This window comes from Cyprinodon tularosa, unplaced genomic scaffold, assembly GCF_016077235.1.
Source record: "Cyprinodon tularosa strain WSP-4 unplaced genomic scaffold, ASM1607723v1 ctg598, whole genome shotgun sequence".
NCBI lineage: Eukaryota > Metazoa > Chordata > Actinopteri > Cyprinodontiformes > Cyprinodontidae > Cyprinodon > Cyprinodon tularosa.
In genome coordinates this window covers 14,555-42,307 of record NW_024039338.1, presented here as the reverse complement: position 1 = coordinate 42,307, position 27,753 = coordinate 14,555, and the positions used below count along the sequence as shown (strand labels likewise).

Genomic DNA, 27,753 nt, shown 5'->3' with positions numbered 1-27,753 from the left:
CGCTCGTGAATGCACCATAGCTATCTGACGCTCCTGAATGCACCATAGCTATCTGACGCTCCTGAATGCACCATAGCTATCTGACGCTCGTGAATGCACCATAGCTATCTGACGCTCGTGAATGCACCATAGTTATCTGACGCTCCTGAATGCACCATAGCTATCTGACGCTCCTGAATGCACCATAGCTATCTGACGCTCGTGAATGCACCATAGCTATCTGACGCTCCTGAATGCACCATAGCTATCTGACGCTCCTGAATGCACCATAGCTATCTGACGCTCCTGAATGCACCATAGCTGTCTGACGCTCCTGAATGCACCATAGCTATCTGACGCTCCTGAATGCACCATAGCTATCTGACGCTCCTGAATGCACCATAGCTATCTGACGCTCGTGAATGCACCATAGCTATCTGACGCCCCTGAATACACCATAGTTATCTGATGCTCGTGAATGCACCATAGCTATCTGACGCTCCTGAATGCACCATAGCTATCTGACGCTCCTGAATGCACCATAGTTATCTGACGCTCCTGAATGCACCATAGCTATCTGACGCTCCTGAATGCACCATAGTTATCTGACGCTCGTGAATGCACCATAGCTATCTGACACTCCTGAATGCACCATAGTTATCTGATGCTCGTGAATGCACCATAGCTATCTGACGCTCCTGAATGCACCAGTTATCTGATGCTTGTGAATGCACCATAGCTATCTGACGCTCCTGAATGCACCATAGCTATCTGACGCTCCTGAATGTACCATAGCTATCTGACGCTCGTGAATGCACCATAGCTATCTGACGCTCCTGAATGCACCATAGTTATCTGATGCTCGTGAATGCACCATAGCTATCTGACGCTCCTGAATGCACCATAGCTATCTGACGCTCCTGAATGCACCATAGTTATCTGACGCTCGTGAATGCACCATAGCTATCTGACGCTCCTGAATGCACCATAGTTATCTGACGCTCGTGAATGCACCATAGCTATCTGACGCTCGTGAATGCACCATAGTTATCTGACGCTCCTGAATGCACCATAGCTATCTGACGCTCCTGAATGCACCATAGCTATCTGACGCTCCTGAATGCACCATAGCTATCTGAAGCTCGTGAATGCACCATAGCTATCTGACGCTCCTGAATGCACCATAGCTATCTGACGCTCCTGAATGCACCATAGCTATCTGACGCTCGTGAATGCACCATAGCTATCTGACGCTCCTGAATGCACCATAGCTATCTGACGCTCGTGAATGCACCATAGCTATCTGACGCTACTGAATGCACCATAGCTATCTGACGCTCGTGAATGCACCATAGCTATCTGACGCTCGTGAATGCACCATAGCTATCTGACGCTCCTGAATGCACCATAGCTATCTGACGCTCCTGAATGCACCATAGCTATCTGACGCTCGTGAATGCACCATAGCTATCTGACGCTCGTGAATGCACCATAGTTATCTGACGCTCCTGAATGCACCATAGCTATCTGACGCTCCTGAATGCACCATAGCTATCTGACGCTCGTGAATGCACCATAGCTATCTGACGCTCCTGAATGCACCATAGCTATCTGACGCTCCTGAATGCACCATAGCTATCTGACGCTCCTGAATGCACCATAGCTGTCTGACGCTCCTGAATGCACCATAGCTATCTGACGCTCCTGAATGCACCATAGCTATCTGACGCTCCTGAATGCACCATAGCTATCTGACGCTCGTGAATGCACCATAGCTATCTGACGCCCCTGAATACACCATAGTTATCTGATGCTCGTGAATGCACCATAGCTATCTGACGCTCCTGAATGCACCATAGCTATCTGACGCTCCTGAATGCACCATAGTTATCTGACGCTCCTGAATGCACCATAGCTATCTGACGCTCCTGAATGCACCATAGTTATCTGACGCTCGTGAATGCACCATAGCTATCTGACACTCCTGAATGCACCATAGTTATCTGATGCTCGTGAATGCACCATAGCTATCTGACGCTCCTGAATGCACCAGTTATCTGATGCTTGTGAATGCACCATAGCTATCTGACGCTCCTGAATGCACCATAGCTATCTGACGCTCCTGAATGCACCATAGTTATCTGACGCTTGTGAATGCACCATAGTTATCTGATGCTTGTGAATGCACCATAGCTATCTGACGCTCCTGAATGCACCATAGCTATCTGACGCTCCTGAATGCACCATAGTTATCTGACGCTCGTGAATGCACCATAGCTATCTGACGCTCCTGAATGCACCATAGCTATCTGACGCTCCTGAATGCACCATAGCTATCTGACACATGTGAATGCACCATAGTTATCTGACGCTCCTGAATGCACCATAGCTATCTGACGCTCCTGAATGCACCATAGCTATCTGACGCTCGTGAATGCACCATAGCTATCTGATGCTCCTGAATGCACCATAGTTATCTGACGCTCGTGAATGCACCATAGCTATCTGACGCTCCTGAAAGCACCATAGCTATCTGACGCTCCTGAATGCACCATAGCTATCTGACGCTCCTGAATGCACCATAGTTATCTGACGCTCGTGAATGCACCATAGCTATCTGACGCTCCTGAAAGCACCATAGTTATCTGATGCTCGTGAATGCACCATAGCTATCTGACGCTCCTGAATGCACCATAGCTATCTGACGCTCCTGAATGCACCATAGTTATCTGACGCTCCTGAATGCACCATAGCTATCTGACACTCGTGAATGCACCATAGTTATCTGACACTCCTGAATGCACCACAGCTATCTGACGCTCCTGAATGCACCATAGTTATCTGACACTCGTGAATGCACCATAGTTATCTGACACCCGTGAATGCACCATAGCTATCTGACGCTCCTGAATGCACCATAGCTATCTGACACCCGTGAATGCACCATACCTATCTGACGCTCCTGAATACACCATAGTTATCTGACGTTCGTGAATGTACCATAGCTATCTGACGCTCCTGAATGCACCATAGCTATCTGACGCTCCTAAATGCACCATAGTTATCTGACGCTCGTGAATGCACCATAGCTATCTGACGCTTCTGAATGCACCATAGCTATCTGACGCTCGTGAATGCACCATAGCTATCTGACGCTTGTGAATGCACCATAGTTATCTGACACTCCTGAATGCACCATAGTTATCTGACGCTCGCGAATGCATCACACTGGTCTGTGAAGGCTGTGCTGTGTTGGTGCGCGTTTGATTTTTCTCTTTAGACAAAGCTTTGCAGTTTCAAAACTCACGTCGGCTATAACTGTATATTGTTGTGTGTGAATAACAAGAGACTACAACAAATTAATCTGCCGTACATCGGACAAAATCTTTGGATTTAATGTTGTTCATAACACCCCCACTTTTGTAAATTAATCTGCCAAATAACCACAATTTTTTTCCCACGAAAGGAATATTTAAACGTTTTTATATCATTAATATAACAACAAGTAGCTCCATTGGTCATATTTTAATCCGTTTTCCTCGTCGATTGTCGCAGTTGTACAGAGCGAAGCGCGCTCCTGTGAGTGGGGATGCATATCTTAGCAGGGATGCACTTTTCGGCATAACACCGGACACGGTCCTCTAATCTGTGACCTCTGCATTAAGCCAAGAGTAATGAGCAACGTTTGTTTTAAAAATGTAAGGATTAGAAAGTAGAGATACTTGTATGAAAATGTAATGAGTAGAAGTCAGAAGTAGGAGGGAAAATAAGTAATGGAGTAACGAATAGATACCTAAAAAGTGTACTTAAGTACAGTAACAAAGTATTTGTACTTCATTACTTGACACCTCTGCTGAATTGTAGGTTTTTGTTTTCTAAAGAAAAACAAAGCTTTGTTGGGCTACTGTATAAAGCATTTATCTCATCGCGATTCCTGACTATTTGATTTGAAAAGATTCCTTTATGGGAAGCAAAACGTCTTCAAACCTCGGAAACAAAGTCCAGTGTTTTCTAACTTTTTTTGGAATGACTATGACCATGATGACTGAGAATCTTCACCAGCAACATGTCACTCTTTCAAATTAGAAATCTTGAGGCTTAAGGTTGAATGTATGGAGGATTTTTACTTATCCACACAGCAGTGCCCATTTCTCATTGAATACCAGGCAGTACATTTTGTAAAATTATCGGTAAATGCATTTACAAACTTTTTAGATATAGTAATTGAACTGCATTAAACATGCTCTAAAATGTTATATTCTAAAGCTCTCAGAGGGTCTATGGAGCAGGTCTGGAAGCTGGCTGCTTGATGCTGATTAGACACCATACTTCAGAGGAAGTTTTCCTCATGAGTCGGGTTGGAAAAGTGATCATTTAATCAGTTTGCCGAACCTCTTGGTGTGGTTTCTTTATTTCCAACCGCATCACAGCAGCTATTTTGACCTGTTGCGGTGACGAGTTTGATCTATTTCAGCATTTTTTTAAAAGATATGTGACGTTTAGATGTATTTAATACCATTGAGCCCCCCTGTTTGAGAGCAGCAGCTTCCTCTACCTCACACTGACAGAAAAGCCAAAACTGAAGATGTCTTCTGGGAAGCAGGTGGATTTTTAATGATATAATAGTGAAAATGCCAAAGATTTAAACCTAAATGTTTTTCAATGTTTGGTCACTTGTCCAGGTGAATAGGTTAAAACTGGGGTTGGTAGTGAATGGGTTACAGCAGAAACAAGAGGGAGGATGGCGAACCTTCTCCAGCTCCTGCTGCGGCTGCTCTTCTTCTGTCTCCTCCTCCAGATCACCTTCCTCCTGCAGCTTTTTCTTCCTCCACTCGATCTCTGCAAAACGTCAGCCTTGGTGTAAAATCTGCTCACCATCACACTGTGTGTGTGTGTGTGGGTGTGTGTGTGTGAGTGTGTGTGTGTGTGTGTGTTACCCATGGCAGCCAGTGACGGCGGGCAGGGCCAGTATTCTGTCTCAATCTTGGAGGGCTGGTTGGGGTCTGGAGGCTGGGCGGCAGGAAACTTGGCGGACTGAATGACCCCGCTTCCCTCCGAGTGTTTGTGAAGGTCTGCGGAGCGATGGGAGGCAGCTGAGTGACAACAACAGGAATAACCGCTTCTTAGAGAGGAGACGGAGAGAAACAAGAGCTCACCCTGTTTATAGATGGGAGGCTTCCTGTAGATGTTGGAGCCATTGTCTGGAAAAGGGAAAGAAAGATAAGATAAAGACATCACAGCTTATTGGACAGATTTTATCAGAAAAACACCTGATTCTGACCCTAGAACATACTCTATCAGATAGAGTATGTTCTAGGGTCAGAATCAGGTAGAGTCTATCTACTGAACTCTCTACTGATAAAAGGTGAAATTAAAAGTTGCTGCGGCACCCCCTGGTGGATGACAGAGGAACTACAAGCTCATAATAAATTATCTGAAATCTAGATTCAGGTTTCCAGATTAAGTTTATTTACTACCTTTACAGTATGATGCTTTTTATTATCATTTTTATTAGTTTTAAAAAGATTCTGGTTCGAGTCGCCTTCCAGCAGCAATACAGGCCTCGACCTCAAACACTTTCATCCTCTTCTACCATTACCTGCCTGGAATCAAAGCAGTACAACGAGGACAGATTCTGTTCGTTAGACTTTATATGAACTCCTATTTCCATTGGCTGGGTTTGGATCCAGTCTGGACAAGGAAAGTTAACCAGAACAACAGATAGAAATGTATGCAGCAGACTGTGACTTTACATTTTCATTTTCTATCCACTGTCAAAGTGGACCTATATCCTTAAAATGGATTTTTCCAACATTGCTGAAAAAAAAGAAAATTAGTTAACTTGAATGAAATATTGCAAAATAAAACATGATGACAATAAACAAGGTCAATTGTTGTGGGTTTCTGTAGAAATGTTTTAGAAAACTATGAAAATGTTGACTCTTAGTTCGTAAAATGTTTTTTCTTTTCTTTTTTATATCTGGAAAAGCTGTCAAACAAAAAAACTGATTTGACATTTTTCCACAGTCTTGCTATTGTTCCTTTTAAATCTGCCGATGATCAGCCTGATATATAAATCAGAGATCTGATTGTTCCTTATGTTCCTAACAGAGCACTTTGCTCTCAATCTGCAGGTTTACTAGTGGTTCCTAGAATTTCTAAAAGTAGAATGGGAGGCAGATCTTTTAGTTATCAGGCTCCTCTCCTGTGGAACCAACTACCAGTTTTAGTCCGTGAGGCTAAATTGTTAAATTTGTAACATTATGACCTCTCTGCTTTTTTTTCATCATAAACAGGTACTTTTTCTACGTCTGCTTCTGTCTCCTTGAACCCCAGTCAGCCTCAGCAGATGGCCGCTCACACTGAGCCTGGTTCTGCTGGAGGTTTTATTTCTGTTAAAAGGGAGTTTTCCTCTCCACTGTCACTACAATCATGCTTGTTGTGAGAGATTTCTGCAGAGTTAATGAGTCGGTCCTTAGATAGAAAACTTAAAACTAGTCTGACTGCATGATCTGGTTAAATTGTCTCTGTAAATTGCCTTGAGATGACATGTGCTGTAAATTGGCACTTAATAGATAAACTGAAATAAATGGAATATATCTGAGTTCGAATTAACCTAAAGCATCTGGAAAAACTCAACCATTCACTGCTTTTCAACTTGGTTGCTGGAGTAAACTACAAAGCCCTGGAGTAGATGTCATGTTTTATCAGGTTATTTTCCTTAATAAGGGGATTTAAAGAAGTTTTACTCTAGTTTTGTTGCAATGATTAGTGAGGTGTTAGAAATCTTTTACCAAATAACCTGAACCAGACTGGATCCAAGTATGGCTACATCTGTTCTGTGTGTGTTTGTGCTGTGACCTGGTCGATGGAAATGCTGCAAGCTGGTGCTAATCTTGCGTCCGGCCTGCAGCTGCAGTGTGGATCCTCCAGGTGACCCGCCGTCGCTCTCTGCTCTGCTAGCTTTTACCTGGACAGGTATAAGAATCAGGTCAGTCGATGAAGGGACGGTTACAGCCACTAGCCTGGAGGTTTCTACTGCACTACAGATGGCTTTTATCCTCCAAAGGTAACAGTTAAATCCTTAGAATTCATTCAATTATAAGTTAAAGAACTGTGTGTGAAAAATCCTCTAAAATGAAATGGTTAAGTAATTCCAAAACAGTTAAAAACAACAATCCACTGAACTTCGTTTTCCAACTTTGAAGATGTTTCGCATCCAGGAATCTTTTTCAATTCAAAATGTCTGGAGTAGCGCTGCGTTCCAGGCTTATAGAACAGCCTAAACAAAATGTTGTTATGGCTTCGAAAACATACAAATTAAACAGAAAAGTAGGTCCACCCCTTAGTAATGAGGAGTCGTTCAGGTTGTTGTTGGCCTGCAAAACCCATTACTGGCCAATGCGTCTGAAAAAAGTAGTGGTGAGGAACTTTGTGGGCCTGGCTAAACAGGCGAGATGTTTTGATCCCCTGCATGGCGATAAGGACTGAGATGAAATCCCCCTCAGCTGAAACCTGAATCCACCCCCTTCTGTTTAAGGTTGGTTTTTCTCCCTTAACATAAATGGCTTCCTTCACACCCTTTCAAACCACCTGTCTTCTTGTCCAAAATGTGAACGATCTGGTCCTCAAACAGGTGTCCTTTGTCCTTAAGGTGTAGGTGGACAGCAGAGTCGTGTCCGGTGGAGTTAGCTGTATTGAGCCATGCGTCTATGGAGAGGTTGTTTGGTTTCTCTAAGATGAAAGCTTAAATACCTTGTCTTTTTCTAGGTGTTTGAGGTAGTCCATTATTTTCTTTTTGTAGGGCGTTGGTTGGATCTCTTTTCAAAGATTCATATGTGTCGTGTCACTCAGTGTAGAGAGAACTTTAACCTGGTAATCCAAACTCCAAAGTAGTCCATTACTAAGGCATGGGCCTCTTTTCCAGTTCCATTTGCATGTTTTCTAAGTCCCAACAAGGCTTTTGTTTGGGCTACTCTATATAGCCTGGAACTCAATGCTACGCCAGACATTTAGAATTGAGAAAGCTCTCTGGATGCGAGGTCCAAAATAACTGTGCTGCTACAGACCTTGACCACAGTAATAATGGAACCAAGGAGAATTTCCACTGATGAAAACTGTTGCAACATTTAAAACAGAGTCTGGCTCTGTACTCAGACGCAGCAGGGTTAATGTCACATTTAGACCTCTCTAATAAACACAAAGGAGCAATTGATGGTGAAGAATCTGATGAGAACATCTGAGGGTGAGGCCTTCGGTTCTTCAGCGGTCATTCATTGTACAAAATATCGCAGAGGGATCAAGAGAGAAAACTGATTTCTTATCAAACCACTAATAATAAAACTTTTCTATGGTAACATTGTTAAAGTAAAATAACGCTTTTCTAAAAGCAACATTGGCTAGATTCCTATTTAGTAAGGACTTCATCTAACAGATAAGTATTCTCCATCCTTTTCACCATGACTTTAATCTCCACTTTGATCTAAAATTGGTTTTAAAACAAGCAGGTTTAACAAATTTCACAACCGGACGAGTTCTACACGATAATCCGCCACAACAGTAGGGTGGTGCTAATCAGTAAGGATAAAGCTGGCTCTCAGACCAAAACAAGGTATACTGATACTTTGGAGCAAAAATATATCCAGAAAGTCACAGCTGTCAGGATTAAATTGGACGACGTAGAGAAAGGAAACAGCAGACAAGTCCCCCAGATCAGCAGAGGACTGAAAATGTTCAGGTTTGAGGTCAGCAGCTGCTAGGAACAATATTGCCAAAATGTAATTATTTTTAATAGAAATGTAGATTTTATTTTGATTTTCCTTTGCAGAAATGTTTCAGCTCAGGCTTTTTGTTTTTTAAAGCTTGTTTGCCCAGACTCCACTGTTACAGGACTTTACTGTAACCTCTGTGTGAAAAAGTGTTTACCTCTACCTCTTCGACGGATCTGCTGCTAGCAATAATCTCTCAACCTTTCTGTGTTGAGACAAACTCACTTGAAGCTTTTAATCACCACCTAGAGGGCTGGTGGGAGAAATTTAGTGTCCTACTCTCATTAAAAATAGTGTGAAAATCAAGGCCTCTGCGATTTGAAAATTGTGTTTTATTAAATTGCAATTATATTGCAAATGCAATTAATTGCCCAGCCCAACCAGCTGCCCACCCCCGCTGCAGACAGTGGTGGCAAAGTGAAAAACTGGGGACAGATATTCATTTTTAAAAACAAAAATAAAAAGTAAATTATGTTGTAAAATAAGAATTTTGTCTCCAATGAACAGGCGGTATTTTGTTTCATTTTGTTTGGAGGACAGGAATGTTGTTTTGCATTCCAAGTAAAGATCGAGGTGGAAACATCATGGTTTGGAACTGATTTTATGCAAAAGGAACAGGGCGACTAATCCATGTTAAGGGAAGAATAAATGGGATAATTTATCATGAGATGTTAAGCCTAAACCTCCGTCCATCAGTAAGAGCATTTAAGCTGGGATGTGGCTGGGTCTTCCAGCTCACCATACAGCTGGAGCCACATAGGAATGGATCAGAAAAAAGCAGCAAAAATCTGGCAAAAATACCGGCATACGCTGGATAAGTTATGTGTAGGTTTTGAATAAGTTATGAGCACACTGAAGCGCGCTGGCACACGTCGACATACAGCGATTACGTCCAGAAGTTTTGAGCTTGTACACAATTCCCCTACGTATGATATACGTGGGCCACAAGTTACAAGTAAAGTATCAGATCTTTGACATACATTAAGTGTAGGTAACTCATAAGTCGTGGCGTCCAACATATCCTAAACCTCTGAGGAACTTGTGGATAACTTCTGCGTAACTTATCCAGAACTTCTCTCCAACACATATCAACGTATCTGACGTGTTCCAGACGAGCGCTGAACGTGTTTCTAACTTCCAGCTACTGTATAATGGCTTACTGGCAGCGTTTTGGTATAAAGGGGGTTCACAGCCAAACTTGAAAACATACAAAGAAAGTTCAGCTTAAAACAAACAAAACCCCAAAAAGTAAGTAATTGAATAGCTTTTTTGTACATGACTAAAGGGATATATGCCCGTTAAGGTAGTATAAAGTCATTTTTTTTGTACAAAACTAAAGCTAAAGGGATAAACAGGTGTTAAAACTTAACACACCCTATGAATGCGCTAGCTGCTACTGTCACTTCCCTTCTGTGTGGCAACAAACCAAATCTCATTACTGCCTCCTAAAGGGCTGAAAGGAAAAATGTATTGTTTTACTCTTGCTTAAAGCTACAGTGTGTAATTTTCAGCGACATCTAGCGGTCAGACTGCAGACCGCAGCAACATGAACATCTCCCCCCCACCGCTTCTCCCCCCCAACAGCACGGCGAGCGTTACGGGACAAAATGTCTTCCACGACGTCCGCATCACCTACCTTCTCAAGTGATGAGGTTTGTTTACAGATAGTATTTCATTAGTCTGTGTAGGGTATAGATTTCAGTACCGTCTCAGTTCATCTCTCTCAACTTGCCGTAGTTACTTTCAAGCGTAATGGGCGATCTCGCAATCGCTAGTTTGTTGGCTCTGCGCTGCCTTAGCGCAAAGCAGTGACGTGCGGTCAGGGGAGGCAGGTGAGGCAGTGCCTCACCAGCCATCATGGAAAGAAAGAAAATATATAATCATAAAGTAATTTAAATTGTTATATTCATCCGGTGGTTTGTACTAAAAAATATTCATTTTTCATGTAGCTTCACCAATTTCGATTTTTATTTGTTCAAAATCGCTGAATTTTCTTATTTTCCCATTCAAATGCTTGGAAGCGATGCCGGTGAGGCAGCAGCGAGCTCTGCCTCACCTTGGATTGCGCAACCCCTGGCTCTGCGCTGGCTGCAAAGCGGAGAGAGCATGTTGCTGTACGGCGTCAATAAAATAGTTTAAACAAATGTAATATGTGAACTTATTTCTAATAATTTGGCTTATGTATATAATGTACAGAGCTTTTTGTCACCAACTGTGTTTGTGTAACGTGTTTCGTGTAATGAGCGATTATAAACGGCAGAGAACAAGTTCGAGGTGAGGCAGGCAGTTCTCTTGCCTCATGGCAGGGGGTGCTCAAGAGACTGAAAACATAAGGCAGGAACAGGACGGATCAAGGAAGGCTTTCTTCCCTGGCAGTGATCTCCATTGAGACAGAGAGACTTTTAAAACTGAAGGAAGATAAGGAGGACTTCTATTCATTTATAAGTAAAGGTAAGACAGTAATAACATTTATTTTGTTTTGTTTTTTAAGGAAATGTGTGTTTTGTGAGCTACAGTTTGTATGTGTAAGGATGCAGAAGTGAAACATAACCTGTAAACTGCTGTCAATCTATGCATCTATTTGCAAATCTGATTCTGATGACGTCAGTGCCTCACCAGCTATGAACCTCACCGCACGTCACTGGCGCAAAGATGTCTTCCTCCACGGCTGCGAGACCCGCTCCTGTGTAATTATAAATAACGAATTCTAAGGCAACGCAAATATTAAGGTTAAGAGGCTGAGCTCGTAGATGATGATAAATAACATAGTTATGTATAATATATTACATTTCTGACTGTATATCCCTGAAATTATTACACACTGTACCTTTAATGTAACGTGAATAAAATTTAGGGCATCTGCAATTTGGAAACAGAATTTTGGTAAACCGCGATTATATTGTAAAAGCAATTAACTGCACAGCCCTACTGGGAACCCACATAAACCTGCAGTTTCAAGATTTTATCTTGTTAACATCTGCTCCCTGGTAATAAAGACGGATAAGAACATCCTGAACCAGGCTGCAAGAGGCAATACAATCTATCAGACAGACTTCACATCAGTCTAAGGCAAAGGAAGATAAAGGGGGTCTATATCAACAACAGTTGGTCCATTATTGAGAGATGCTGCTCTCCTGACCAGGAACTTCCATTTTAAGTGCAGACCCCTGTATGTCCCAAGGAAAATGGCTCTGGTGTTTTTAGCTGCTGTGTCTCATGAAGGAGGCTACCAGAGGGAGAAACACCCAGAGGGCTTCTTCGTTGTGCCTGAGAGATTTTGTCTTTTCCATCTGCCTGAAAACTGCCACCATCATCCCCGCTTCTAATCCCGTTTGCCATCACAGGAAGGATTGATTACTGGCCTCTGGCCCTGACACCACTGATCATGAAATGGTTGGTGTTACAGCGTCAAGGCCGACACTGTACTAGACTTTGAATGACACCAATATGCCTAGAGGCTTACCGTGTCAACAGACAGACATAATCTTAATTGACTTACAAATCACTGTCAGACCTTTTGGGAAATGCCCAAGCATCAGGATGTTGGTATTAAACTTAAACACCTGATGGTATTAAAGCATCGGGCCCAGCCGATCGATCAGCACAGACACTAGAGGGTTGTGCAACATGGGGTGGTCAGTGGGCAAGGAACAAACTCTGTCTCATGCAGTTTCCCTCGCTATGCCGGTGATCAAGTGAAGTTGTGCGCCTTCACCTCTTAACTGAGGTTAAGAGTAGATCCCTGCACTCCCGCGGGACCCAACGCAAAGCAGTGCGGCGCGGGACAAATACTGAAAGCTCATTGCGGGTGCGGTGATAAGAGGCAGTCCCGCGAACTAAAACGTGTTTTAAAACGTAAAATAAAATGTAAAATAAAGTCATAAATTATCAGTCTATGTATATCATATATATACACATCACAATGTGCTGGATTATTGCAGCTCGTGCCACCTAACGCGCGTCATCCACTATGCGGTGAGGAATCGGCCAGTAATGTGCTCAGCTAAGCACAGCGTTTTTAATTCCTAAAACTAATGACACAAATTGCCTTGAGCAGTAGGCAAACGTCGGAATCATGCGGGAATTGCAGGATGGCGGGAGCGGGACTGAAAATCATAATTCTTTTCGGGAGGGGTCGGGAGCAGGACTGAACACTGTGGGAGCGGGCGGGCGTGGGACTGGAAAATTTGTCCCGTGCAGTCCTCTAGTTAAAAGATGAATATATTACGTCTTTATATTTTTACTCTTACTTTGTCTTTTCACTTCTTCTACTGAAATCACATCCTCTTTTCCTAAATTTCGTACACTGATATGGGCACGCATTTACTCTGTAAGGTATGTACTCAACATTCTACATAACGTTTACCAAAACAGGCAGTTGCAATGCTGCCAGGTTAAAGTTTCATGGTCCATGTCAGGGTCCTAGATTATGTCCAAAAACCGGACTCTGGCTACACAGCCGCCTGCAGTGACCCAAATCCAATTTTTCGCCCATATGCGACCTGTATCTGATGTTTTCGTGATAGTTTGAACAGAAAATTTTTTTTTTCCAATGCACTTTGCTATGTGGTCCTGAAGCCGATACGTATCTGATCTTTCAGATACATATTAGTTTAGCCAGATATGTCGCATTCTGCTTCTTGCTAGGCCAAACGTAAGAACAATACCTATGGTGGACGATAATGCGGAGAGCAGTCTTTATCTTCAACCATCTTTTTAAGATTGTGTTAATGCACTGGCTGAGGCTGGGAAAGATCGCTAAATGCTCTTTTTTGCTATAGTTTTATTCCCAAGTCCTCATGTTTATATATGAGCATGCTCACTTATGACATCATTGTGTCCTCTACTGCGCATGCGGGACACTTAAGTTGTATAAATGCAGTTTATACAGACGATCACATACAAGCCATGTATATTTGGAAATGTGAACAACCATGCAAAAGTGTGGAGTGGCGGCCTAGTGGTTAGGGCATTGGGCTTTGAATCCTGAGGTTGTGAGTTCGATCCCCCACTCCCACAGACTGCCACTCTGGGTCCCTGAGCAAGACCCTTAACCCCACACTGCTCCCCGGGCGCCTCACGATGGCAGCCCACTGCTCCCCAAGGGGATGGGTTAAATGCAGAGAGTTCATTTCATTGCTCTGTACTTGTGACAGTGTAATGACAATAAAATTGAATTAAAATTGAAATTATTAAAAAGGAATTGAGCATTAATACCTGAAGTGTGAGCTTAGCCCCTGGCACAGTGTGAAAGCACTGTAATAAAAGGAATGAAGAAAAACCATGGTTTCACATAGGATATGAATTGGTGGTGGATACATGAGACAATGGTGTGACCCCATAAAAAGCAAGGAGTGGCATCAGAAGTATCCTAACTAAGACGTCAAGTCAAAGGAATTTCTAACATAATATTTAGTACCCTAAAGCTCTTCTGTGTTTTTGTGGGATTGTATTAAAATATGTTGATCTGTTTTTATCTATAGCATGAGCTTGGTTGCTGGCAACAACGATGTCTATAGAAATGGCCGCCTTTGTATGTCCTACCTACAATTTTTTTCCCTAAAATAACTAAAACATGTGCTATGGGTGAGAAATGTTGATATGTGGCCATAAATAGTGTTCTGTCGTAAGATGAACTGGCAACCTGTTAAAGGTCTCTCCTGACAATTAATGAAGGTAGGGAACTGTCTACCTGTCAAAGGTGTGCCCTGTCTATTACTCAAGGTAGAGAACTGTCAACCTGTCAAAGGTGTGCCCTTTCAATGAATCAAGGTAGAGAACTGTCAACCTGTCAAAGGTGTGCCCTGTCTATTACTCAAGGTAGAGAACTGCCAACCTGTCAAAGGTCTCTCTGGTCAATTAATGAAGGTAGGGAACTGTCAACCTGTCAAAGGTGTGCCCTGTCTATTACTCAAGGTAGAGAACTGCCAACCTGTCAAAGGTCTCTCTGGTCAATTAATAAAGGTAGGGAACTGTCAACCTGTCAAAGGTGTGACCTGTCAATTACTCAAGGTAAAGAACTGTCAACCTGTCAAAGGTGTGCCCTTTCAATGAATCAAGGTAGAGAACTGTCAACCTGTCAAAGGCGCGCCCTGTCTATTACTCAAGGTAGAGAATTGGCAGGCTGTCAAAGGTGTACCCTGTCTATTACTCAAGGTAGAGAACTGGCAAGCTGTCAAAGGTGTGCCCTGTCTATTACTCAAGGTAGAGAACTGTCAACCTGTCAAAGGTGTGCCCTGTCTATTACTCAAGGTAGAGAACTGTCAACTTGTCATAGGTGTGCCCTGTCTATTACTCAAGGTAGAAAACTGGCAAGCTGTCAAAGGTGTGCCCTGTCTATTACTCAAGGTAGAGAACTGTCAACCTGTCAAAGGTGTGCCCTGTCTATTACTCAAGGTAGAGAACTGTCAACTTGTCATAGGTGCTCTACCTTGAGTAATAAACTCAAGGTAGAGCACGGGCAAGCTGTCAAAGGTGTGCCCTGTCTATTGCCAGTTTTCTCCACCTGTTGAGAACTGGTCACCTGTAAAATGTGTACAATGTCAATTAATCAAGGAAGGGGACTGGCAACCTGTCAAAGGTGTGCCCTGTCTATTACTCAAGGTAGAGAACAGAGTGTGAAAAAAGTGCAAAGAAGACATTCACAATATAAGGTAAACTTGATAACTTGAAGCTTTGGCAGGCATTAATTGAAGCATAGTTTAAACTTTGAAGTCCTACCTCAGGAGACATGGAGGGAGACATAGGAGGAGGGGAAAGAGAACGCTGCAGAGAAATAGAGATCACCAGTTAATTGTTCTGATATCCAGACCTTATTTAACAAACCTATATAAAATTGATGCTTTAAATCAGTTTAAAGCAGGTTTCTGCTGTGAGGAAAGGATGAAAAAAATGATCTTTTGCTGGGACATGGGGCCCATTGTTTATTTGTAATTCAGTAACCTGTGTGTATATGCATGCAATGTGTGTGTGTGTGTACCTCTCTGCGTGGTGGGTCGAGTGGGGAGAAAGTCAGGTGGGGCTGGTAGGTCATCAGATCAGGCCTCTCCACCTGTAGTATGGCTTTGTCTCGGGGTAGGGCCGCCAGGTCTTTGTAACCCACCACCTGGTCATTCAGGCGAGCCTAAGCAAAAACGTGCACACAGAGCACTTCACTGCTAGTAAGACAAAAACATATCAAGGAATTTCAACAGCACAAAGCAACCCTGAGGCAATGAGATCATTAGGTTTGGAAGCTGCAACATCTCTGAGAGAGACTATGTGAGGTCTGAAGCAAAAACACAGACATAAGCTTTGAGTTATGTTGCAAATGGCCATGATGTGAATCCTGCACACCATGAACAAACTTACAAAGATGTCACATTTTCCAACAGACACGAGGAAAATATATATTTTTACCATGATGCCAGGGGCTGGAGACCCTGGAACACTTGGGCCCCTAGAGGATGGCACGTTAACAGGAGTAACACGTCCCTCCACCTGTAGGACGAGGCAGATTCTTTCACATACAGAATTCGGTTCCATTTATTCCAGCCTGAGAGGCAGGATATCTGGAAAAACAAACTCACATGCAATACGTTAAAAAAGCAGAGATATGATGCAGGAAGACTGATTACCTTTTGCATTTCTGTAGAAAGAGCGCCTTCTGCTCAGTTCGCACCAGCTGAGGGAGCACAGGGGAAAGACAGGGATTCAGGGAAAGTAAACCCTGATATACAATATGTGACGAGAGCCGGACAGTTTAGCAGGAAAGAGAATTACTCATCCGGATCCGGACTTTGAGGAAGAATTGTATTAATCATGTTTCTCTGGAACAGCTGAAAATGCCACAGAGGTTTTTTTCTTTCTCAAAAGATCCATAATTTTCTTCAACAGCAAAACCCAAAGGCTTAAAACACAGGAAGAAACATTAGATAGATAAACATGCAAACACAAGTGTTTATGAAAAGCATTCCTGCTAAAGCAATGTGATGACATCTAAGACATGGTGTGTTCATGACAAAGACTATAAATATAACATCGGCTTTTGATTCCGCTTGATTCCGGAAACAACCAGCTTTTAGTGGCAGTGGGAACAGCTCACTGACGCTTCTCTACTCAAACGACTCAGCAAGTGACCCACTTTAACCTCTTAATATCCACCTCATTTTTTCGAAATTCTCGCCTATTGCATACCCAAATGAAAAAGCAAATAACTTAGGAACTGTGCGCCCAATTTACATGTGTGACACATTATTTGAAAGCTAACACCTTCTAGTTTCTGAATATATACATAAAAAGTAAACACAGCTCAAGCTGCATCAGTTCAAACAAGGCTCAAAGTTGTTGTTTTTTATTCTTGAAAATAATACGTTTTTTGAACAGCAGTTATAAAGACATACATGCTTGTTGTGGCTGCTTTGTCATGGTACATTTTGACATGCTGCCATATCTATGTTAATTGTGCTTTGGTGCTCACTATGTTCATAAAATGAACTAGATGGTTGAAATTGGAGAATCTAAATGTTTAACAGTGTAATTTTCATGCATTCTGAGTTAATATTTTTAAACGCTTTAAAACCACCATGGGTATTGAGAGGTTAAAATCTCCTCAGCTCTGATTGGCATGCAGTGGGAACACTGGAGCCAGGTCAACCCGCTTAATTACATGATACCATTGGGCATCTAACAAGTAGAAACAATTCTGTTTACATTTGATAAATATGGAGCAGCTCTGGTGAGAGGGATTCAGACAGATAAAAGAGGGTCACTCTCCATTGTTTATTTCCTGATTTCTGTTGCACTGGTGACATCATCAACGCTAACCCAGCATGATGGTGCCACCAGACATGCAGCAATGGCAGCGAGGGGTTGGACACAGTTTTTTTTGCCACTGGGAGGGGAGCCAAAATGCTGTTTGCAAGCGAGTCGATCCATGTTTGAAAAAAAGATGCGTTAACCGGGTATTTTCAGTGGGAAAGAGGCTTTGGAAGGGTTTACATCGTGGAGAAGCTACACACAATCTGACGACTGCAGGGCCTCCAAGCACCTTTCAACCACTAAAGGTATGAACTCTGCATCAAACCAATGATCAAAATCTCAGCAAGCAACTAGTTACAGCTGTAACATTGGTATTACCTAGTATTGCTTTCCAGAGTGCAGCTACCATTGACGTTAGCATCGGCTGTAAGACCTCTAAGGTGGTTGGTTTGAGACTCACCTTAAATTTTGAAAGTTGCTATCATACTTAATGTATCATACTTTAGTATTTTGGCTACTGTGACCAATTTGTATTGGTTTGTCCTTGTACAAATATAGACTGGGTAAAACCAAATTAGATTGGTTGGTTTAGCCATAAGATTGGTCGAACACATAACTTCCAAACCGATTTAAAAACCGGTCCTGGCCATCCTTATTTCCATTTAAGTCCTTAACAAAAATTGTGAATCGTAGCACATTCAGCAGATAATCCACTGACAGAGACATTTTTCAGGCCAAAGTGAGATATTGCTCCACAGGTCAAATGTTGGTCAGTTTATCTGGTGGCAGAAAAATGAGATAAACCCTCCAGCCACAGAAGACGGCATCCAAGTTCAACCGCTGAACTGGGTTCAGTTCTTACCTCTGACCTGAAGGTGTCAGTAAGAACCAAAGCTGCCACTGATGTCAGAAGAGGAATCATTCAAAGCAACCATAGAAACAGCCCTAAAGAGGGAAAAAGACATGAAAACATTTATTTTCTTTCAAATTATGACAAGCTTACAAAGAACTGGTAAAAGCAAGTTACAGGGTTAGTTAAGAAGCTGGTTAATGTTTTGTTCACACCATTGGCATTTGGGGCTGCGATATGTCTATCATATGTTAAATGTAGATGGGTATGAATATTTTTATAAAAAGGCACAAAATGCAGAATAACAGAGCCAGGACATGAAGGTGTGAATGAACATGTACATATATGGTATTTTCTAATGTTTTCTTTGCAACTAATCTTCTTTGCACTGTTGAAATATCTCTGCAAAAAATTTTTTTTCCAATGGATTGGATTGGAATTATTGATTCATTTTTGTCCTTTATTTCACAGATTTTTGTTCTACACTGCAAAAAAAATCTATAAATATTGAATGATTTCTTACATTTAGTGTATTTACCATTATTTTGAGTAGGTAAATAAGATGATCTGCCAATGAAATTAGTATTTTTACTCCTAATGAGATAATTAGATCAAATTAGGGCTGGGCGATATAGAAAAAAAGCTTATCGATAAAAAACAATGCATATTGATCGATATCGATAATTATTGAAAAGATTTGAAACCATATTTTATGTGCAGCTCTGCCTGGACTTTTTATAATATTGCTAAATGATTTAATTTTAATAAAAAACACAAACACAGACTTCGAATTAAATCTTTATTTAACCAACTTTTTTAACCATAACAGAATTGTTTTAAAGAAAAATAACTTAAGAGACCTGAGTTATGTTATTAAATACTGACAAAGAATAAACTAAAGTGACCAGATAAGTGACCAAAATAAATATAACAAATAAATAAATGCCCCCCCACCGGCGCCGCCCCCGTTTCCTGCTTTAACCTGAGTTATTACTTTGAAGTTTCTTGCACCTCAGCATTTTTATCTCAATTGTTAGAACTACGTGGGAAACTGCCCAGAACTGAAAACATATATATATTTTCCCCAAATTCCCGAAGATTCTTCGGAGGAGAGCCGCGTCGGGGCCTACACAGCTCGTACTCCTGCGGGTGTGAGCGGCTGAGATGATAAAAAAAAAAAAGTTGGTTGTGTTATCAGACTTGGTTTTCACTGGTTCCCGACACATTTTACAGATGACTGTGGTTTGTTTTTTGTCCGACTTGCCATGACCGAAATACTGCCAGACTGCCGAACTACAAAAACCCTTCTTTGAAACAACTTCCTCCGACTCTCCTTGCTGCGACATCTTCATGTGCTCTGTGTTGTGGTTTGAGAGGACGGCGCTTGGTGACGGCGTGCCTGGGTCCGCGATTGTGATTGGTTGGGAGGAAGCAGTGACTACATGCTAGGCTACAATGAGAAGGAAGGAAAACTGCGTTTCTTTTTTATCGAACTTTTATCGACCCTCTTTTTTTCTATTGTGCCACACGTCTATCGATCGATATATATCGTTATTGAATTATCGCCCAGCCCTAGATCAAATGCACTTGAAATAAGACAATGCAATGCAGTTTATCTCTTATTTTCAATCTAAATTGTCTTGTTCCATTAGCAGTGTCTAACTTACTACTTCCATTTAAGAAAAAATGCACTTATTTGAAAAAAAAAAAGGCTTATGTAGATTTAAATTATTTGCAGTGCAACATCTCACTCTTCTGGCTTCAGTTGCGGCATCGTAATCTTTGGCCGATTTGCAGAATTCTGCACCGATCGGATTCCTGTCTGAGTTTCGAAAATATATCACAGTCACCAAAACTGTGGTTCTGGTTTCAGTTTTCCGTGGCACATGTTGATTTGACCTTTGGCAAGGCATGTTGTCAGTGTTCTTCTTTTGTGAGTCAGATGTTTATAGAAAGTTATGTGGATTTTGTCTCGACCCAACGCTGGTTCTGCTCACCAGAACCATCAAGTCGAAATGAAACAAGTGGAACATCGACAAAAGTGAACCTGAACGGTAAAGGTGACAAGTGTATGACTGAAGACCTGTATGAATACTTGAGGTGAGGTCTTGACTCATGGAAAGAATTTAAACCAAGAACAACAGAACAGAGTATGGCTGACTGGGTCGTCCACCTGAGCCTGGTTACAAACCATCAGTACAGCTGCAGATGTGCAGTTTATCCCTGAGGACAGCTGTTGGGACGAGGATGCTGAGACACCATAGTGTGTTTCAGGGGTGGCTGATATCAAAGCCTTCTCTGGGGACTGAGGGGGTCTTAGCAACATGAGGGCTCGTCTGTAAATGCTTCTGCACAAGGAGGTAAAAAAAATGGACTAAAACATCCGGACTTCCTTTGAAGCAGCCTTTCATCTATCTGCCTCCCTCCTCCCCTCCTGTTTATCAGCTCCTCCAGCCAGGCCAACGCCCAGCCGCTCCTCAACCGTTACTGCTGTGGTTACACTCCTCCCTCCGGGGGGACAATCCAACACTGCCACAAGCATAGAGCATCTTTCATTTCACGGCGGGTCCAACCCATTGGAGCATTAAGGAGCTCCTCTCTGCTCGCCCTCACCTCACCCTGAACCTGAGCAGACTAAGACGCAGCTTCCGTTAAACACTGCCTGTCCAACATGTCCTGTCCTCCATGTCCAAACACTAGAGCAGCAGTAAATGAGCTGAATTCAACCTGTTTATCAAAGATGGAGGGAAAATAAAAGCAGTGTTTTATTTCCAGGTCATTCAAGCTTTGGACTCGGTTGTATTGGAACCCGTCTAAAATCTGCAGAGCTCTGGCCCCTGAGGACCCCAACCTACTGAAAAAAAATTAGCTTTAAGTGTGTCACACCTCTAAGCATCAGCGACAGATACTTCCCATTTTGGGCCTCCAGTCACTTTTGTTCTCCTTGGTCTTGTTTTCTGTCATTTTATTAATTGTGACCATTAAGCCAGTTATTTTCCTATAAACATGTTTTTCCCTTTTTATTGTTGCTGTGTTCTACATTGTGCGTTTTTATGGTTACTTTGTGTCTTTCGCTCTTAGTCTAGACCAGAGGTCTTCATAAGGGGTACTGCATTTTTTAATATTCCCCCTTGCAATTTTTTCCACTATTTGAAATGTCTTTAAATACACCTTTACATGAATCGAAAACACTGTAGTAAGCAAAAAAATTGAGGCAGAAGATGTCTTTCAGTCATCAATGCACACATTCAGCGACACACAGGAGCTCTTTCATTCACAACACCTGCCCCATCAATCGGGAATTAGAATCAGAAATACTCCATCGGTAATAGAGTGACTATAGGACCAGTTTGATATAACACAATTTCATACAATATATATAATTAAGGGGTCCCTGCTCCATCTCGCCATCAGTTTGGGGGTCCTGAGCCTGGAAAACTGGAAATCTAGACAGATTTCTGCTTTTTTATTATGTAGATTTATCTCTATATTCTGCTATAGGCTTAGGCTGCTGAAGGACATAGGGACCACTTTTCATCACTTGGCTACATTCCATTTCCATTCTCCAAATTTGCATTATTTTTAAGTTTAACCTCTAACTTTTGCTATCTTTGCTTTTCTCTTTACATTTGTCTCGTCATAGTAGCACCATCCTGCAGAGAGGCATCTCTATAGCTATAGAGGCGTAGTTTTTACTGTGACTAACTATGCTCCCTTTCTTCCTTTTTAAAATAAGCTCATATCTGGTCTGTATGAAGTAGTCTTCCTGTTAAAAGGGAGTTTTTCCTTTCTACTGCTGGTGCATGGATGCATAGTGTGAGATACAGAAATGTTAAAATAGACATACATTATTTGTTCTACCTTTTGTTACACACTAAGCCAATTCTTACTTAGCTGATTGCTCCTTCCTGTGTTTCCAAAAAGGCCAAAGTAAATAACCCAGTCCTTCTTTTCACTGTAGACAAGCCATGATCTGCTTATCTGTTCTCCATTTTTCATTTGGATGAAATAATAGCTGCATGAATCATGACAGCAGACAAGATAGAGGAGAGCAGGAGGCGGGGTTACCAATCTACTTGCTCTGGAGAGCAGAGTTCGCTGCTTTTAGATGTTGTCTCCAAAGTCTCCAGTAGCAGAAAAAAGTTTCTAGATTTGGCGCTAGGAGCTTTTTAGAAATCAAAGTGCTAGAGGGGTCTGAAAAGTGGCTAAATATAGCGACTAAAGCGCTAAGTTGGCAACACTGCTCTTTGCATGGTTTGTTTTCAAATGGTTTGCTGCTGTCTGTTTGGACCTTTCTGAACATGTGCAGCAAATGGACTTTTGTGTAGGGGGTGCTGAGACACACTTAAAATATATAAGCGTTCTGATGGCATTTTAGCCAAAGGATTTTACCCATATGGGTAAAATGAGTTTTATGGGGCCCCCAGGAAGTTGGAGCCCCAGCCAACTGCATAGTTTTGCCCAAAGGTAAAGTGCCTCTGCTTTAACCACCTGACTGTGTAAATTAACTGAACTGTCTCTGCCAAGTGTCATGATATAACAAGTTGTGTACTGAATCTATAGAAACAAACTGAATTGAACAGAACTGAAAGGTTTTGGCTTCAGGTGGACTTCATGGATTAATATCACTTTGAGGCCTTTTATTCTGAACATAACAGAGATTCTAACTCAAGTATTAGCATGTTTATGTTTAAAACAACAAGCTTTGAAATAACAAAAAAAATGACTAATACGTGAAGGATAACTTGAGACTGATAAATGTATGAGTAGCTGTGTTTCCTTTAACCATCAAAATCTGCAAATTGTAATCAAAAAAGTAAATTTGCTAAATGGAAACACTGGGAATTTGAAAAACAAAAACCTCCTGTTTTTTTTCTTAAATGTTTTAAGCGTCCATGGTCTATTTTTCTCAGTTGCATTGAAATTATTACATTTTGCAAAAAATTCTTAGTACCTTGTAAAAAGACAAAGAAGTAGTAGTTAGGTTAGAAGTAGAAGGCATCGCATATTTGGATTAATGAGGAGACTGAAGCCGTTTCTCAATTTACTAGAAAGCAAGTATGGACTCATGTCCTCGCCAAGTACGTTCTTGAAAAGAACACAGGAAAGTCTGGACTCTGGGAGAACGGGAGCACGCAGAATAAATATGGGTCAATTGGAACAGAAGCGTACTGATGACATCACCACACGCTCTGCTCGTCTGGAGCTGAATTTTATCTCCTCTTATTAATAGTCTCTAGATAATAATACATTCTTTCCGTTTTCATTTGGGTGGGGGAATAATAATGAACGCAGTCAGATAAACACAAATATAATAAACATTTTGCCAAATAGACCATAAAATCTCCTTTAGAGCCAGCGGTACTTAACACACGGCTGTTTCAGACAGGCTAACGTTAGCCCTGGCCGCTGCAGACGGGCTAACGTTAGCCCTGGGCGCTACAGACGGGCTAACGTTAGCCCTGGCCGCTGCAGACAGGCTAACGTTAGCCCTGGCCGCTGCAGACGGGCTAACGTTAGCCCTGGCCGCTGCAGACGGGTAAACCTTAGCCCTGGCCGCTGCAGACGGGCTAACGTTAGCCCTGGCCGCTGCAGACGGGCTAACGTTAGCCCTGGCCGCTGCAGACGGGTAAACCTTAGCCCTGGCCGCTGCAGACGGGCTAACGTTAGCTCTGGCCGCTGCAGACGGGCTAACATTAGCCCTGGCCGCTGCAGACGGGCTAACGTTAGCTCTGGCCACTGCAGACGGGCGAATGTTAGCCCTGGCCGCTGCAGACGGGCTAACGTTAGCCCTGGCCGCTGCAGACGGGCTAACGTTAGCCCTGGCCGCTGCAGACGGGTAAACCTTAGCCCTGGCCGCTGCAGACGGGCTAACGTTAGCTCTGGCCGCTTCAGACGGGCTAACATTAGCCCTGGCCGCTGCAGACGGGCTAACGTTAGCTCTGGCCACTGCAGACGGGCGAATGTTAGCCCTGGCCGCTGCAGACGGGCTAACGTTAGCCCTGGCCGCTGCAGACGGGTAAATTTTAGCCCTGGCCACTGCAGACGGGCTAACGTTAGCTCTGGCCGCTGCAGACGGGCTAACGTTAGCCCTGGCTGCTGCAGACGGGCTAACGTTAGCCCTGGCCGCTGCAGACGGGTAAACCTTAGCCCTGGCCGCTGCAGACGGGCTAACGTTAGCTCTGGCCGCTTCAGACGGGCTAACATTAGCCCTGGCCACTGCAGACGGGCTAACGTTAGCTCTGGCCACTGCAGACGGGCGAATGTTAGCCCTGGCCGCTGCAGACGGGTAAACCTTAGCCCTGGCCACTGCAGACGGGCTAACGTTAGCTCTGGCCACTGCAGACGGGTAAACCTTAGCCCTGGCCACTGCAGACGGGCTAACGTTAGCCCTGGCCGCTGCAGACGGGTAAACCTTAGCCCTGGCCACTGCAGACGGGCTAACGTTAGCCCTGGCTGTGGTTAGGCTCCCTGGTTGCCGCGATTCTTTCAACTTTGGAATTTTTTTTTTTTATTATGCAATAAATCAGTAAATGGGCTATATAGTGATGCTTAAAAGTATAATGTTCTCGCCTCAAATGATCTTAATACGCATTTTTATTGAACAACGGCAACAGAAACTAGAACTTTTAATAATCTGAGCTCTATGAGTGCTCCATTGAAAGCTGCTTCTGCCGCAGTGCATGGGAACAAAAACCGGGGACTTTGTCCGTTCTCCATCTTCTTGTTCTTGTGAATTTGAACAGCACTAGGGCTGAGGCTGATGACGTTTCACGAGCACATGAGAACGCACAAGAACACAGATTGAGAAAAGGCAAGAGTATTTTTTACATTTATTTGATGAACTAGACGGAGGTGTGGCATAAATATGAATATAAAATCTGCACCTGCCATGTTGTTTTTCAAGAACAAATGTATTGATGTGCAATTCTAAATGTAGTCTATGTCTTATTTAATGAAAAAACACAATTGTAAAAATTTGAAATTAGCAGTTTATCAACGACCTCATGGCAGAAGGCTGCTCACAATTCAATTCAGTTTATTTCTATAGCGCCAATTCACAACACACGTCATCTCAAGGCGCTTTACAGTTCAACCATCATACAATCAAACTGATTAAAATTTTTCTATCTAAGGAAAACCAGCTGATTGCATCGACTCATTGACTCTTCAGCAATCCCTCACACTAAGAATGCTTGTAGCGACAGTGGAGAGGAAAAACTCCCTTTTAACAGGAAGAAACCTCCAGCAGAACCAGGCTCAGTGTGAGCGGCCATCTGCTGAGGCCCACTGGGGTTCAAGGAGACAGAAACAGAGATACAAACAGCAGCTGTAAAAGGCGGCCCCGTCCAGGAAACACACAGCCAGGCAGACGAGCTCCGAGCCAGCTCCCATGTCAGAGGTTGAAAAGAGCACATCCAGTTAGTCACAGTCAGAGAAACAGGACTACACTGGAAAACAGGCCAATCTGCAGCATCTATAAACAAGTGATCCACGGGGGATTTATTGCTGTTTGAAAGGTTTTCCTCTCAAATGTTGCGACATGTTTCCTCAATGTGTGGGATTACTACATTGTCCTGTCACCACTTAAGTTAAACTGATACGTTTTTTAAGGCTGATGCAGATTATTTTGGCATTACAGGTCCCTATCCTTTACGTCTGCTACCCAATCCATTCTGCATTATTGCTATTTTGTCCTCCATTTCCATAATAAAAATGACAACAATGAGAAACAAAAATAACATAAACCCAATTTTAACAAAAATATGTCTTTACAAATGAAACCAAACATTAACCATGGTGCTTTGGAGTGCTTTGATAAAAGGGCATTTAAGAGGCTGCAGCCTGTCAGGCTGATAGTGTTATCACTGAGAGCTTTTAACTGCCAGCTGATGGAGCTCAGGTTGGTGGTGTGTTCTCCATAATGGGTCCCACACTTTACAGGAGATCAGCTGAATGTCCAAAATCCAACAGGAAGGATGTTTCCCTCAAAGCTATACAAACCATCCACTAAAAAACATTGTTTTTAGATTTATTTTTCCCTTTATTCTTTACAACTTATAAGACATTTATAAGCTGACATTTAAAAAGATAATGTTTGACCTTCAGTTTAACTAAATCCACATTAAAACAGCACTAATTGTTTCTTTAATGATATTATTGTATTGACCTGAGCTAAAAACATCAAAAGTCTTCAGCAAACACTGGTTTTGGGGATATTGTATTCGTTTAACCAGCTCAGCATCATGTTTACCTGCTTTATTTAATGATTTTTTTCCCTTAAATCTAAATAAGACTCGAGAAGAAATGAGGTTATAATCTATAATAATATTTTTTAATCAAAAAACATCGAATTTGTGAGCAGAAAAAGTCTGAACTCTGCATTTTTCCTCCCTAAATCCCTTAAACTAATGTCTCAGGTGGATGAATGAGCCTGCAGCCTGCAGTGTGTGGGACCCTCAGGTCCGGGAAAACAAAGCCCATGATGAGGCCTCCTCCTCCTCCTCCTGCTCCTTCTCCATCTAATAAGGATGGTTTCAGACCTACTGGAGGAAAGGCAGCCGTGTTCGTCCCATAAACCCGGCTCTCCATCTCTGATTCCCCAGCAGAACCAGCCTCAGAGCGGCATCACCTGAACCAGAGGATCTGCTGCAGGAGGACAGGAGGAGCTGGACAGGAGGAGAGAAGGAGGCGAAAGACGGTCCTACCTGCAAACAGCGGCCCGCAGCTCCGAGTGGAAGCATCCAGCAGAGGAGGAGGAGAAGGAGGAGGAGGAGGAAGTGGTTTACCTGTTACTCCGTCGGTTGCGCCACCCTCTGCTGGTGGGGGGGCAGTCAGCCGGATCTGATCGGTCGCTGCTACGTCATCGGGCTGCTGTCTCCACGCGGGGCGTCCTGTCACAGAGCATGTGGCAATAAGCAGAACCCCCCACCCCCCTCAGTCTGTCTTTACGTCAGACGCCCCCCCCCCATCGGACGTCGGGTGGGGTCTAACCACCGAGAAACAGCGACCTCTAGTGTTCACTGATGTCCTGTAAAAACAACGTCAGGCATAAAAATCAGACTTTGTGCTGAAGATTTCGTGACTTCTGTCCCTTTGGGCATCTTATCTCACCCATGATTGTCCAAAGGTGGAAACTGCTTATAAATAAAAACTATTTTATTTAATCTTTTAACTTGAGGATTTATTTTTTTAGGCATTTTTTAGTTCTTTACATCTCAGATATATAAAACAAAACATAAATAGGTTGTCTTGAAGTTATTGAGGAATCAAAATAAATATAAAATAATAATTTTGTAAACCTGTATTCATAAAACTGGAGCTGTTCTGACTAACTCCTTTATAATCACACTTAAAGTGGATTAATTGGGAACAAAGAAGTGAACAGAAATGATTGACCAGTGGCGGCCGGCCCAT

The 27,753-nt window shown here is 42.6% G+C and overlaps 1 protein-coding gene across 7 annotated transcripts in view; it reads right to left on the bottom strand.

Moving 5' to 3' along the window:
• dmtn (dematin actin binding protein) overlaps positions 1 to 27,263 on the bottom strand; it is a 47,535-nt gene extending 20,272 nt beyond the window's left edge. For 4 of the 7 annotated variants that reach the window (XR_005282620.1, XR_005282621.1, XM_038306954.1 and 1 more), the window contains exons 1-10: positions 27,045 to 27,128; positions 18,349 to 18,431; positions 16,364 to 16,410; positions 16,146 to 16,226; positions 15,727 to 15,870; positions 15,468 to 15,512; positions 6,841 to 6,949; positions 5,136 to 5,180; positions 4,917 to 5,051; positions 4,730 to 4,818 (exon numbers count right to left, since the gene is read on the bottom strand). Coding sequence is in view for 5 of the 7 variants with exons in the window: in XM_038306954.1 (XP_038162882.1) it covers positions 4,730 to 4,818; positions 4,917 to 5,051; positions 5,136 to 5,180; positions 6,841 to 6,949; positions 15,468 to 15,512; positions 15,727 to 15,870; positions 16,146 to 16,226; positions 16,364 to 16,372 (657 nt within the window). In the remaining 2 variants the exon portion in view is untranslated. Of the gene's footprint in view, positions 1 to 4,729; positions 4,819 to 4,916; positions 5,052 to 5,135; positions 5,181 to 6,840; positions 6,950 to 15,467; positions 15,513 to 15,726; positions 15,871 to 16,145; positions 16,227 to 16,363; positions 16,411 to 18,348; positions 18,432 to 27,044 lie in introns of all 7 variants that reach the window. The other 3 variants (XM_038306955.1, XM_038306957.1, XM_038306958.1) reach the window with 3 other exon arrangements.
• Between the last annotated feature and the right edge of the window lie 490 nt (positions 27,264 to 27,753).